Here is a 14,756-nt window from a genome sequence, read left to right as displayed (position 1 = left end):
AAAAAACAAAACAAAACGAAACAAACAACTCTAAGATTTCTTTTGATTAGTGTTTGCGCAGTATATATTTTTTCTGTACTTTCATTTTCAGCCTTTCTATATTCTGATGTTTTAGGTGGACTCTCTTATAAGGCTTCGCTATGACTCCTGTCTATTACCTGTGGTCTCTCTATTAAATGAAATCAAATAAATATATACATTGAGCAATGTACTAGACCCTGGAGATAAAAAGTTCTGAGTAAAGGGTTAATACCCAGCCTAGGCTGATGTAGGCCTGGTTGAAAATGAGCTCAAGTCTCTCAGGCTTGAATACAACAGTTAAGATAAATAGGGAATGTTGTATCTGCTTTTGTTACTGTGAAGGCTGTACCTAGACTGCAGGATGGGGCCTGCATGATAACAGTATGAAAGATGCCCATTATAAAGCATGGTAGGCAAAAAAAGAAAAAAGGGGCTGTAACTTCTGCCTATTAGAATGACTTCCACAAGACTAAGCTCTCATCCCTGGCAGATGTACACACTTATGCAGATGAGAGGGCAAAAGAAGCCGTGTATATGGAAAGTTCTGAATCTCCAGAGATAAAAATGTTAGACCTACTGTATCCACCACCTTGTATCCTATAATAAAGCTACGTAAACGCCGTATTAGATTAAAGCCTACTAGAGACTGATTGCCTGCCTCAATCAGTAGTTGTAGCCATGCTGCTATAATGGCCAACAAGAAAGGCATGATCCCTGCCCTCAATGCAGTTACAATCTAGTGAGGGGAGAGATAAGTAACCAGGAATCAAAATGTATTATTTTAACTCTGTAACAGAGTGAACAGAGTATTTGGTAAGCACATGGGAAGGCCACCTAATCCACACTTACGCAGATTAGAAAGCCCCTGATGGACCAGGGATGTAATGCACAACAAAGATAATTAACACTGCTATATGTTATATATGAAAGTCGTTAACAGGGTAAATCCTGAGTTCTAACCACAAGGAAAAAAACTGTTTCTATTTCTTTAATGCTGCATCTATATGAGATGATGGATGTTCACTAAACTTACTGCGGTAACCATTTCATGATGTATGTAAGTTAAATCATTAAACCTTAATGATTATACCTTATAGAGTGCTGTATGCCAGTTATATCTCAACAAAACTGGAAGAAAAAAAGAAAACTTTTTGGAGGATATAATGCTCAGTTTTATAACTGAAGCATTATCAGAATAACAAACATTAAGAGAAGGTGAAAGAGAGTAACTGGCATAGCTTATATTCTGGGGATTAGAAGAAAACAATGCTGACTAGAATATATTGTGGGAAAAAGAGTGGGAAAAAATGAAGTCAGAAAGGTAAGTCAAGTCTGGCTTTTTAAGTCCTGTGAAAGAGCTGGACTTTATCTTAAGAACAACGCAAAGTCAATGAAAGTTTCACCTCTAGCTCAACATGATCATCCGCGGATTACAAAGACGGCCCTGTCTTGCTGGGTGGAGAATGAAATGAGGAGGAGGCAAAGCTGATGGAAAACAGACCAATGACAAGGTATTGTGGGAACCTAGGTGAGACTTGGGGCCTGCTACTAGGAGGATGTTGGTGGGAAAGGAGAGAAATGGATAGATCAGGGAGATACTTAAGGCTTAGACTGATCATTTGATATGGGAGTTGGTCAAATTTGGGAAAGTCAATGATGGCCTCGTTTATGACTTGGGCAGTTAGGTGTACGGTAAAATTGTTTACTGCGTTAAAGAATTTATGAAAAGAAAGGGGATAAAAATGTTGATTTCGTTCCTAGACATGTTCAGAGTTTGAGGTGCCAGTTGGATATCCAAGTGGAGATCTCCAGCAGTAACTGGACTACTGGGTCTAAACCTTAGAAGAAAAATCTGAGCTGAAGAAACAAAATTAGAACTCATCAGCATAGAGAAGTCAAAAGGAACGGACTGTTCAAAGATTATGTAAACATATCAAATGATGGCTAAGAATCTATATCCTCGAAGTACAAGGGGGCTTTTTCAAATTGATTTTCTCTTCACAAGCACCTCTATCCCACACATTCTGATTCTCCCGTAGGAATCTGAGACAGATCTTGCTAGTGGCCTACTAAGTATATATTTTTGCCTGTCTTTATAGAAGACTGATTTTATTGGGGTCGCAATATCTCCCAATCTATAAAAGCTTGATTTACCAGGCTCTCTTGAAGTTAGAGGTGGCTACATAACCTTCTTTTTTTTTTTTTTTGGAATTTTTTTCTATGCATATTCTGATATTAGTCATTTTTTAAATAAAAAAGATAATGGAATACATACTTTTCCACTCCCTGCTATTTTTATCTAAAATTTTTACAAAGATTTTCATACCTTTCCATATTTAATACTTTTTCAGTCTCCAAGCTCCAAAGACTATAAAAATAGTATTAGTGTTTTCTCTCTGCTAAAGCATCATAGAAATATGCCATTTTAAAACTGAGACCTGGTATTTATCCTCAAGGAACCTATAGCCTAGGAAAAAAAGCAGGTTGTGTTTTCATCAGTAAAAAGAAAACTAAAATATCTTGAGGAAAGCTGAAAAACAATTTTTTCTTCCGTGACTTGGCATTACGATGCCTATGTGGAAAGATTTGAAGGTAGATTGGTAAAAGAGGGCAAATTAAGTGGGATGGGGCTGTAGGGTGGGACCTTGGAAATCACAGATATAATTATTTTGATAATAAGGGAGACTGACTTTCAGTATTTCTTCAGAGCTAACATTCTCCATGACTCATTCCTTATAGCCTATTCCTTGGATTAAGCCAAAAAATGCGGAAAAGCTCCAAATTACTAACCCGCTCATTTTCTACCAAGTACTTACTGAACACTAAGTGAAGCCATTGGACTAGGCATTCCTCATTCAACGAGGCAAAGCCTCACTACTCCTGACCTCAAAGAGCTCAGTCTAATAGAGCAGAGGCGAACGTAATCAGGTATCCAGCACTTGGATCTGGTTTCTAAATTTCATTCCCCATTAAAAGAAACCAAGGCTCCATGAAGGTCAGGCCTGGAGCAAGGAAAGAACAAGATAAGCCTTCTTGTGCCAAAAAGTAAGAAATACTCAAAGAATGACGGGAACATGTCAAAAGGATGCAGACACCAACTTGAAAGTGCTCCACTGGCCAAATCTGAGACAACTACACACCAAAATAAATCATGATTTGTTACTAAATCATAACCCACTGCATAAAACAGGAATACAAGAGCTCATAAAAATTAACTCAAAGTTTAATAATTAACAATATTTTTGTAAGTCTCAGAGCATTTTTATTACAAAGTTCTTTTTAATTCTGAAGAAACAGGAGTTCCCGTCCTGGCGCAGTGGTTAACGAATCCGACTAGGAACCATGCGGTTGCGGGTTCGGTCGCTGGCCTTGCTCAGTGGGTTAACGATCCGGCGTTGCCGTGAGCTGCGGTGTAGGTCGCAGACGTGGCTCGGATCTGGTGCTGCTGTGCCTGTGGTGTAGGGCAGCAGCTACAGCTCCGATTAGACCCCTAGCCTGGGAACCTCCATATGCAGTGGGTGCGGCCCTAAAAAGACAAAAAAAAAAAAAATATATATATATATATAATAAAGAATTCAAAATTAACCCACTAGAATAATTATTAGCTTAATGTTTAATGCCCAGAGGGAGCGCAAGTCTTTCACTTTAAGAGAAAGGCACCGAGCTCACCTGTGGTTCAGGAAGTTTATCAGGGTGGGAATTCAGGTAGGATATGTTCCCAGATGAGTGGGAACCTACAGTGGGGATAGTGAATAGGATTTAGGAATTTGGAGTTTGTAGTAGATTCATTACATTAATGACAATCAATTGTCCAAACATAGTAAAGAGAATCTCTAACAGAAAAAGCCGGAGCTCCCGCTGTCACTCAATGGATTAAGGACCTGATGCTGACTCTGTGAGGATGCAGGTTTCATCCTGGGCATTGCTCAGTGGGTTAGGGACCCGGTGTTGCCACAAGTGCAGCTTAGGTGTTGCCATGGCTGTGGCGTGGACCTCAGCTGTAGCTCCGATTTGACCCCTGGCCTAGAAACTTCCATATGCTGCAGGTGTGGCCTTAAAAAGATAAAAAAAGGAAAAAGTCAAGGGCTGCAGTTGCGCAAATCTAGATTTTTATACCACCTGACTGATGACTCAGTATATAACCTTGAATAAGTCACTTCATTTATTGTGGCCTTGGACTTCCATTTGTAAAATGAAGGGACTATGGTGTCATATGTCTATATAGTCGAAACAGGTTTATAAGAAGAATTTTTGGGGGAGTTAAAATAAATTATCCTCAAACAATAGGGGTAAAAATTAGTGCTTCCTACATAATCATAGTTTAAATGGTAATAAACTAAATGTAGATATTACTTGTAACTGAGCATTAAGCTAAAATACTTTAGTCACTTGTGATGGAACATGGTGGGAGATAATGTGAGAAAAAGAAGGTATATATATGTGTGTGTGTGTGTGTGAGAGAGAGACTGGGTCACTTTGCTGTACAGCAGAAACTGAAAGAATATTATAAATTAACTATAATAGAAAAAATAAAAATCTTACAAAAAATTAGAAACAACACCTTGGTTTCGCTCACAGGAAACATCCTGACCAGGCTCACGTGTGAATGACTGGAGGCAGGAAGAAATTAATGCATCCCCTCCAGAGACTGACAGGAACCAGGAAATGTTTGACCTTACCCCTCCCCCATTTTAGTATAAAAGAAGCCTGAATTCTAACTCATGCAAGATAGTTCTTTGGGACACAAATCCACCATCTTCTGGGCCGCTAGCTTTCTGAATAAGTCGTTATTCCTTGCCCTGGCAACTTGTCTCTCAATTTATTGGCATGAACCTAGACTCAGTAACAGTATCCCCCGGAATATCACTGTGCTGAGAGATACTGAGACATATTCAATAAAAAAAGAGTTCCATGGTCAAATCCTGCTTTAATGTAATTTCCTATGTGAAGCATTCCTGAAATCTTTCTCTTTTTTAGGGCCGCACCTGCAGCATATGGAGGTTCCCAGGCTAGGGGTTAAATTGGATCTGTAGCTGCTGGCCTACACCACAGCAACGCCAGATCCAAGCCTCATCTGAGACCTACACCACAGCTCACGGAAATGCCAGATCCTTAACCCACTGAGCGAGGCCAAGGATTGAACCCGCAACCTCATGGTTCCTAGTTGGATCTGTTTCCGCTGCACCACAATGGTAACTCCCTGAAATCTTTCTATGAAAATTACTTATTCTCTTTTTATTCCCAAAGCAGGTCACTTATATTAGACTTTGGGCAGTTTCTTTTTTTTTTCTTTTTTCTTTTTGGGGCCACACCCATGGCACATGGCAGTTCCCAGGCTAAGGGTCTAATTGGAGTTACACCTGCTGGGCTACACCACAGCCACAGCCACAAAGGATCTGAGTCACATCTGTGACCTACAGCACAGTTCACAGAAATGCTGGATCCTTAACCCACTGAGCAAGGGCAGGGACTGAAGCTGAATCCTCATGGGTGCTAGTTGGGTTCATTACCACTGAGCCACAATGGGAACTCCTGGGCAGTTTTTTTAAATGATAACTGCATTCACATTTACTTAAAGTAAAACACAGCTAGCTAATTTTTTTTTTGTCTTTTTGCCTTTTCTAGGGCCGCTCCTGCAACACATGGAGGATCCCAGGCTAGGGGTCCACCACAGCCACAGCAACGCGGGATCCAAGCCGCGTCTGCAACCGACACCACAGCTCATGGCAACGCCAGATCCTCAACCCACTGAGCAAGGCCAGGGATCGAACCTGCAACCTCCTGGTTCCTAGTCAGATTCGTTAACCACTGAACCACGACGGGAACTCCACAGCTAGCTAATTTTTTACATAGTCTTCACATTTTTTTCCAGGTTCATTATCGTACCAAAATCTAAATAGTATTTTCCTTTATTTTTAAAAACAGATCTTTCTGGAGTTCCCATTGTGGCCCAGCAGATTAGGAATCTGACTAGTATCCATGAGGTTTGATCCCTGGCCTTGCTCAGTGGGCTAAGGATCGGCATTGCCACAAGCTGTGGTGTACATCATAGATGTGGCTCAGATCCCACACTGCATCTCCTATTAAATCCCTAGCCTGGGAACAACATCCATATGTTGTAGGTGCAGCCCTAAAACAAAAACGAAAACAAAAACAAAACCATGGATCTTTCTGACAATAAAGTTGATTCCAAAGTACTCTGTTGTGGGGACATATCATATCATATATCACGAAAGCAATATGGGCTTTTCCCTTTCTGCTTAAAATCTAGAATAAGACAAGGATGCTCACTCTCACCACTTTTATTCGGCAGAGTATTAAAGTCCTCGCCACAACTATCAGACAAGAAAAAGAAACAAAAGGTATTCAAACTGGAAGGGAAGAGGTAAAACCATCACTACATGCAGATGACATGATACTATACAAAGAAAACCCTAAGGACTCCACATGAAAACTACTAGATCTGATAAAGGAATTCAGCAAAGTAGCACGATCCAAGATTAACAAACATTCAAAAATCAGTTGCATTTCTATACACTAACAATGAAATAAGAAGGCAATGTAAAATCACACCAAAAAAATAAATAAATAAAATACCTAGGAATAAACCTGACCAAGGAGGTTATATGCTGAGAACTAGAAAACATTAATAAAGGGAATTAAAGAAGCCTCAAAAAGATATCCCATGCTCTTGGATTGGAAGATTTAATATTGTTAAAATGGCAATACTACTCGAAATTTACAGATTTAATATGATTCATATCTAATTACCCATGACATTTTTCAAAGAACTAGAACAAATAATCCAAAAATTTATGTGGAACCACAGAAGACCCAGAATGGCCACAGCAATCCTGAGGAAAAAAACAAAGCAGGAGGCATAATCCTCCCAGACTTCAGATAATACTGGCAAACTACAGTGGTCAAAAGAGTATGGTATTGGCACAGATCAATGGAACAGAATAGAGAGCCCAGAAATAAATCCATTCACCCATGGTCAATTAATCTGTGACAAAGGATAAGAACATACAATGGGAAAAAGTTTCTTCAGTAAGTGGTGCTGGGGAAAGTTGCACAGCTGCATGTAGATCAATGAAGTTAAAACACACCCTCACACCATATACAAAAATAAAGTCAAAATGGCTTAAAGACTTAACCATAAGACATGACACCATAAAACTCCCAGAAGAGAACATAGGCAAAAAACTCTCTAAAATAAATCACACCAATGTTTTCTTAGGTCAGTCTCCCAAGGCAGTAGAGATAAAAACAAACAAACGAAAAAACAAATGGGATCTAATCAAACTTATAAGCTTTTGGACAGTAAAGGAAACCATAAAGAAAAAGAAAAAAGAAAACCACCACCAACAACGACAACTTATGGATTGGGAGAAAGTAGTTGGAAACGATGCAACTGACAATGGCTTACTCACAATGGCTTAATATCCAAACATACAAAGAACTCACACAACTCAACGAAAAGCAAATGAAAAATTTGGGCAGAAGACCTAAATAGACATTTTCCCAAAGACATACAGATGGCCAGAAGATACATGAAAAGATGTTCAACACCACTAATTATTACAAAAATGCAAATCAAAACTACTATGAGGTTCTCACACCAGTCAGAATGGTCGTCATTAAAAAAGCCTACAAGTGGGAGTTCCCGTCGTGGCGCAGTGGTTAACGAATCCGACTAGGAACCATGAGGTTGCGGGTTCGGTCCCTGCCCTTGCTCAGTGGGTTAACGATCTGGCGTTGCCATGAGCTGTGGTGTAGGTTGCAGATGCGGCTCGGATCCTGCGTTGCTGTGGCTCTGGCATAGGCCGGTGGCTACAGCTCTGATTAGACCCCTAGCCTGGGAACCTCCATATGCCCCAGAAGTGGCCCAAAGAAATAGCAAAAAAAAAGACAAAAAAAAAAAAGTCTACAAGTAACAAATGCTGGAGATGGGTGGAGAAAGGGGACCCTCCTAAACTGTTGGTGGGAATGTAACTGGTGTAACCACAATGGGAAACAGTATGGAGGTTTCTCAGAAATATAAAAATAGAATTACCATATGATCCAGCAATCTCACAACTGGAAATATGTATGGACAATACTCTAATTCAAAAATACACATGCACCTCTACGTTCATAGCAGCACTATTCACAATAGCCAAGACATGGAAACAACATAAATGTCCAATGACAGATGAATGGATTCAGAAGATGTGGTACAGATATACAGTGGAATACTAATCAGCCATAAAAAGGACTTCCCTGGTGGCACAGCAGGCTAAGGATCTGGTGGTATCACTATTGTGGCTCCAGTTTGATCCCTGGCCAGGGAACTTCTGCATGCTGCAGGTACAGCCAGAAAAACAAAAACAAAAAAGGAAATAATGCCATTCGCAGCTACATGGATGCAACTAGAGATTAGCAAACTAATTGAAGTAAGGCAGAAAGAGAAAGACAAATACCATATAATATCACTTAGATGTGGAACCTAAAATATGGCACAAATGAATCTATCTACAAAACATAAACAGACCTCTAGGCATAGAGAACAGACTTGTGGTTGTCAAGGGGGGGGGGGGGGAAGGAGAGGGTTGGGCTGAGAGTTTGGGGTTAGTAGATGCAAACTGTTATTGAGAAAGATAAACAATGAGGTCCGACTGTATAGCACAGGGAACTATACTCAGTCTCCCAGGATAGAACATGATGGAAAAGAATATTTAAAACACACACACGGAGTTCCCGTCGTGGCGCAGTGGTTAAAGAATCCGACTAGAAACCATGAGGTTGCGGGTTCGGTCCCTGCCCTTGCTCAGTGGGTTAACGATTCCATGTTGCCGATGAAAGGATGAAAATGCAACCTAACCCTCCCAGAACCCAGGAAGTTAATAAACAGCTCTAAATGCCCCCGAATTCCAGACCCTGTTCCCTGCCAGCAAATAGGTCACACTTCTTGCTGTTCCAGGGCCTGCTATCTGTATGAAACTAGGTGAAAGAACATAAAATAGGCCCTTGAAGGCGTGACCCTGGCCTAAGTAAAATAACAGGAAATGAGCTGACTTATCGCTTATCTGGACTCCGTAAGACTGCTGGCGCCATAGAAGAAATGATTACACATTAAAAGCCCTAATGACCTATCTCAACTGCAATCTGTCACTCTGCCCAGGAGCCCACGCAAATGCGGACCTCTGGAGCTGTTTTAAAATGATTGGGCCACGGAGCGCGGGCTCTCGATGTTTCAAAATGATTGGTCCACGGAGCGCGGGCTCTCGATGTTTTAAAATAATTAGTTTGCGAAGGGCTCTCGATGTTTTAAAATAATTAGTTTGCGAAGCGCGGGCTTTGTTGTGAACCCCATAAAATCTATCCCGAATCCACACTCGGGGCCGCAGTCCTCTACCCCTGCGTGGCATACGACTGTGGGCCCCAGTGCGCCTGGAATAAAAATCCTCTTGCTGTTTGCATCAAGACCGCTTCTCGTGAGTGATTTGGGGTGTCGCCTCTTCCGAGTCCGGACGAGGGGGATTTTTCCTTCTACTGGCCTTTCATTTGGTGCGTTGGCCGGGAACCCCACGACCACTCCTCACACCCGAGAACCGACTTGGAGGTAAAGGGATCCCCTTTGGAACGTGTGTGTGTCGGCCAGCGTCTCTGTTCTGAGTGTCTGTTTTCGGTGATGCGCGCTTTCGGTTTGCAGCTGTCCTCTCAGACCGTGAGGACTGGAGGACTGTGATCAGCAGACGTGCTAGGAGGATCACAGGCTGCCGCCCTGGGGGACGCCCCGGGAGGTGGGGAGAGCCAGGGACGCCTGGTGGTCTCCTACTGTCGGTCAGAGGACCGAGTTCTGTTGTTGAAGCGAAAGCTTCCCCCTCCGCGGCCGTCCAACTCTTTTGCCTGCTTGTGGAAGGCGCGGACGGGTCTCGTGTGTCTGGATCTGTTGGTTTCTGTTTCGCGTGTCTTTGTCTTGTGCGTCCTTGTCTACAGTTTTAATATGGGACAGACGGTGACGACCCCCCTTAGTTTGACTCTCGACCATTGGACTGAAGTTAAATCCAGGGCTCATAATTTGTCGGTTCAGGTTAAGAAGGGACCTTTAATTCTGAGATTATCCTGGCTGTTAAAGCAATTATTTTTCAGACTGGACCCGGCTCTCATCCAGATCAGGAGCCCTATATCCTTACGTGGCAAGACTTGGCAGAAGATCCTCCGCCATGGGTTAAACCATGGCTAAATAAACCAAGAAAGCCAGGTCCCCGAGTTCTGGCTCTTGGAGAGAAAAACAAACACTCGGCCGAAAAAGCCAAGCCCTCTCCTCATATCTACCCCGAGATTGAGGAGCCGCCGACTTGGCCAGAACCCCAACCTGTTCCCCCACCCCCACCCCCTTATCCGGCACAGGGTGCTGCGAGAGAACCCTCTGCCCCTCCTGGAGCTCCGGCGGCGGAGGGACCTGCTGCCGGGACTCGGAGCCGGAGCCGGAGGGGCGCCACCCCGGAGCGGACAGACGAGATCGTGACATTACCGCTGCGCACCTATGGCCCTCCCATGCCGGGGGGCCAATTGCAGCCCCTCCAGTATTGGCCCTTTTCTTCTGCAGATCTCTATAATTGGAAAACTAACCATCCCCCTTTCTCGGAGGATCCCCAACGCCTCACGGGGTTGGTGGAGTCCCTTATGTTCTCTCACCAGCCTACTTGGGATAATTGTCGACAGCTGCTGCAGACACTCTTCACAACCGAGGAGCGAGAGAGAATTCTGTTAGAGGCTAGAAAAAATGTTCCTGGGGCCGACGGGAGACCCACGCAGTTGCAAAATGAGATTGACATGGGATTTCCCTTGACTCGCCCCGGTTGGGACTACAGCACGGCTGAAGGTAGGGAGACCTTAAAACTCTATCGCCAGGCTCTGGTGGCGGGTCTCTGGGGCGCCTCAAGACGGCCCAGTAATTTGGCTAAGGTAAGAGAGGTGATGCAGGGACTGAACGAACCTCCCTCGGTATTTCTTGAGAGGCTCATGGAAGCCTTCAGGCGGTTCACCCCTTTTGATCCTACCTCGGAGGCCCAGAAAGCCTCAGTGGCCCCGGCCTTCATAGGGCAGTCAGCTCTGGGTATCAGAAAGAAACTTCAGAGACTGGAAGGGTTACAGGAGGCTGAGTTACGTGATCTAATAAAAGAGGCAGAGAAGGTGTATTACGGAAGGGAGACAGAAGAGGAGAAAGAACAGAGGAAAAAAAAGGAGAGAGAGAAAAGGGAGAAAAGACGTGATAAACGGCAAGAGAAGAAGTTGACTAAGATCTTGGCCACAGTGGTTGAAGGGAAGAGCAGCAGGGACAGAGAGAGAGATCTTAGGAAAATTAGGTCAGGCCCTAGACAGTCAGGGAACCTGGGCAATAGGACCCCACTCGACAGAGACCAGTGTGCGTATTGTAAAAAAAAAAAAGGACACTGGGCAAGGGACTGCCCCAAGAAGGGAAACAAAGGACCGAAGGTCCTAGCTCTGGAAGAAGATAAAGATCTGGCCAACTTCAGGATCCAACACCCCCAGGTGACCCTCCTCCACTACGTGGATGACCTGCTTCCAGCAGGAGACACCAAACAGGACTGCTTAGAAGGTACAAAGGCACTACTACTGGAATTGTCTGACCTAGGCTACTGAGCCTCAGCTAAAAACATAGAGATCAATGTACATGGGTATCCCAAAATAAGCTTACCCTTACTGAGGTTTCTGGAAAAGACACCTGCATAGGGAGGGTTCCCCCATCCCACCAACACCTTTGTAACCACACTGAAGCCTTTAATTGAACCTCTGAGAATCAGTATCTGGTACCCGGTTATGACAGGTGGTGGGCATGTAATACTGGATTAACCCCTTGTGTTTCCACCCTGGTTTTCGACCAAACTAAAGATTTTTGCGTTATGGTCCAAATTGTCCCCCGGGTGCACTACCATCCCGAAAAAGCGGTCCTTGATAAATATGACTATAGGTATAATTAGCCAAAAAGAGAGCCCATATCCCTGACATTAGCTGCAATGCTCGGATTGGGAGTGACTGCAGGCGTGGGTACAGGAACGGCTGCCCTAATCACAGGACCACGACAGTTAGAGAAAAGACTTGGTGAGCTACATAGAATTATAACGAAAGATCTCCAAGCCCTAGAAAAATCTGTCAGCAACTTAGAGGAATCCCTAACTTCTTTATCTGAAGTGGTTCTACAAAACAGGAGAGGGTTAGATCTGTTATTTCTAAAAAAAAAGGTGGGTTATGTGTAGCCTTAAAAGAAGAATGCTGCTTTTATGTGGATCATTCGGGAGCTATCAGAGACTCCATGAACAAGCTTAGAGGAAGGTTAGAAAAACGCCACAAAGAAAGAGAGGCTGGCCAAGGGTGGTTTGAGGGATGGTTCAACAAGTCCCCATGGGTGACCACCCTGCTTTCTGCTCTGATAGGACCCCTAGTGATACTGCTCCTGTTGCTTACAGTTGGGCCTTGCTTAATTAATCGGTTTGTTGCCTTTGTTAGAGAACGAGTGAGTGCAGTTCATCACGGTACTTAGACAGCAGTACCAAGGCCTTCCGAGCCAAGGAAAAACTGACCTTTAGCCTTCCCAGTTCTAAGATTAGAACTATTAACAAGAGAAGAAGTGGGGAATGAAAGGATGAAAATGCAACCTAACCCTCCCAGAACCCAGGAAGTTAATAAACAGCTCTAAATGCCCCCGAATTCCAGACCCTGTTCCCTGCCAGCAAATAGGTCACACTTCTTGCTGTTCCAGGGCCTGCTATCTGTATGAAACTAGGTGAAAGAACATAAAATAGGCCCTTGAAGGCGTGACCCTGGCCTAAGTAAAATAACAGGAAATGAGCTGACTTATCGCTTATCTGGACTCCGTAAGACTGCTGGCGCCATAGAAGAAATGATTACACATTAAAAGCCCTAATGACCTATCTCAACTGCAATCTGTCACTCTGCCCAGGAGCCCACGCAAATGCGGACCTCTGGAGCTGTTTTAAAATGATTGGGCCACGGAGCGCGGGCTTTGTTGTGAACCCCATAAAATCTGTCCCGAATCCACACTCGGGGCCGCAGTCCTCTACCCCTGCGTGGCGTATGACTGTGGGCCCCAGCGCGCCTGGAATAAAAATCCTCTTGCTGTTTGCATCAAGACCGCTTCTCGTGAGTGATTTGGGGTGTCGCCTCTTCCGAGTCCGGACGAGGGGGATTTTTCCTTCTACTGGCCTTTCACCGCGAGCTGTGGTGTAGGTCACAGAAGCGGCTCGGATCCTGCGTTGCTGTGGCTCTGGTGTAGGCCGGGGGCTACAGCTCCGTTTCGACCCCTAGCCTGGGAACCTCCATAAGGCCGAGGGAGCGGCCCAAAGAAATAGCAAAAAGACCAAAAAAATAAAAATAAAAAATAAATAAATAAAACACACACACACACACAAAACTGAGCAATGTGGTGGCACCCAGCGACAGTGTGAACTGTGAGGAGTTCACCAATTCCCAGGAATTACTCAAGGTGGTGAAGAAGAGAGATGACAGTATAGTACATGAATTAAATACTATAGTTCCAACAGCTTCCTTCGCAAGGAAAACTGATGCCAGTCAAACCTGTAAACTACTTTATGAGTCTCTGATGGAGGCTCATGCCAGCGGGGACAGAGTCATAAAAAACTGTATAGCTCAGACCTCAGTGGTAGTCAAACAACTTCGAGAAGGGAGAGAAAAGAATTTGGGTGATTTAACGTTATTAAAGCAACTTAGAAAAAACAGATAAAATTGAAATGGATGCAGTCAGAACTGAATGTTGAATGAGTGGTAAATGACAGGAACTGGAAGGTATTTAATGAACGCTGCCAAATTCACTTCAAGTCTCCAAAGAACGAATAAATACTTTTTTTAAGAAAAGGATCAGGTCACCTCATAAGAGCTGAGCATGACAGACATCAACAAGGTGGGCTTCCTAGGAAGATTTCTGAGCCAAAGTCCAAGACCTCCTATTGCTTTCAGCCCCCTTTAGCCAAGACCTCCAAGTAGAAATGATTCTGATAATTCTGGAGAAATCAACTGCTATTTTATACTGATTCTGTACAAAAAAAGATGTTTTGTAATTATTAAAATAATTTTCTGACTCAGTGTAAAGAAATAAAAATAAAAAAGTAAAATAAAACTGCTTCATTTTGCTGTACAGCAGAAACTGGCACAACATTGTAAATCAACTATACAGTGTGTCCTTTCTTGAAAACCTTGAGGGTCAAATTAGAGGGGTAGTAATAAAATACAAATATGTCTTAAGAAAAATCTACTTTGGCAAGTAGATTTTAAGCAACAGAACTCTTAGAGACTTTAGATGAAATCTCATCTGAGATAATTACTGACTTGCCAATTAGCTGCTTTAAGAGGGTTCAATAACTTCTAAAATGTTCTTTTAATCTATTCTCATACATGCTTTTCTTTTTGTTTTCTTGCTTAAGATATATAAGTGTTTCTATTGAATATAGCAGCTATGTGATTTGAGCATTATCCTGTGCAAGGCCATCAATTTAAATAAATAGCATCTGGCTCTCTTGGAGATGTCTGGGTCACCTTGAATTTAATACTGTTAAGTAGAACTGTTATTGGTATATCACCCCTCAGAGAAACTAATTTGGCTAGCAAGACAATCATCCTTGTTGTGACAGGTACTTCCTTTTTTTCTTTCTTTCTTTTTGTGTGTGTGTGTGGGTGTTTTTGTCTTTTGG

General features: G+C 43.1%; 2 protein-coding genes and 1 pseudogene across 2 annotated transcripts in view; 2 read left to right on the top strand and 1 right to left on the bottom strand.

Annotated features, from left to right (window-relative positions):
- Nucleotides 1-14,756, bottom strand: part of ACER3 (alkaline ceramidase 3) — a 157,945-nt gene that overhangs the window by 31,967 nt on the left and 111,222 nt on the right. The gene's annotated exons all lie outside the window — the stretch shown is intronic.
- LOC125110625 (uncharacterized) lies at nucleotides 9,433-11,682 on the top strand. Its single transcript, XM_047752004.1, is given in 2 exon segments — nucleotides 9,433-10,109; nucleotides 10,112-11,682. Coding segments are annotated over 2 exon segments (1,662 nt in total). The 5' UTR covers nucleotides 9,433-10,009; the 3' UTR covers nucleotides 11,674-11,682.
- LOC125111272 (protein MIX23-like) lies at nucleotides 11,934-14,080 on the top strand (annotated as a pseudogene).

This window comes from Phacochoerus africanus, chromosome 11 (genome assembly GCF_016906955.1).
Source record: "Phacochoerus africanus isolate WHEZ1 chromosome 11, ROS_Pafr_v1, whole genome shotgun sequence".
Classification (NCBI taxonomy): Eukaryota; Metazoa; Chordata; class Mammalia; order Artiodactyla; family Suidae; genus Phacochoerus; species Phacochoerus africanus.
This window is presented reverse-complemented; position numbering and strand designations above follow the sequence as displayed.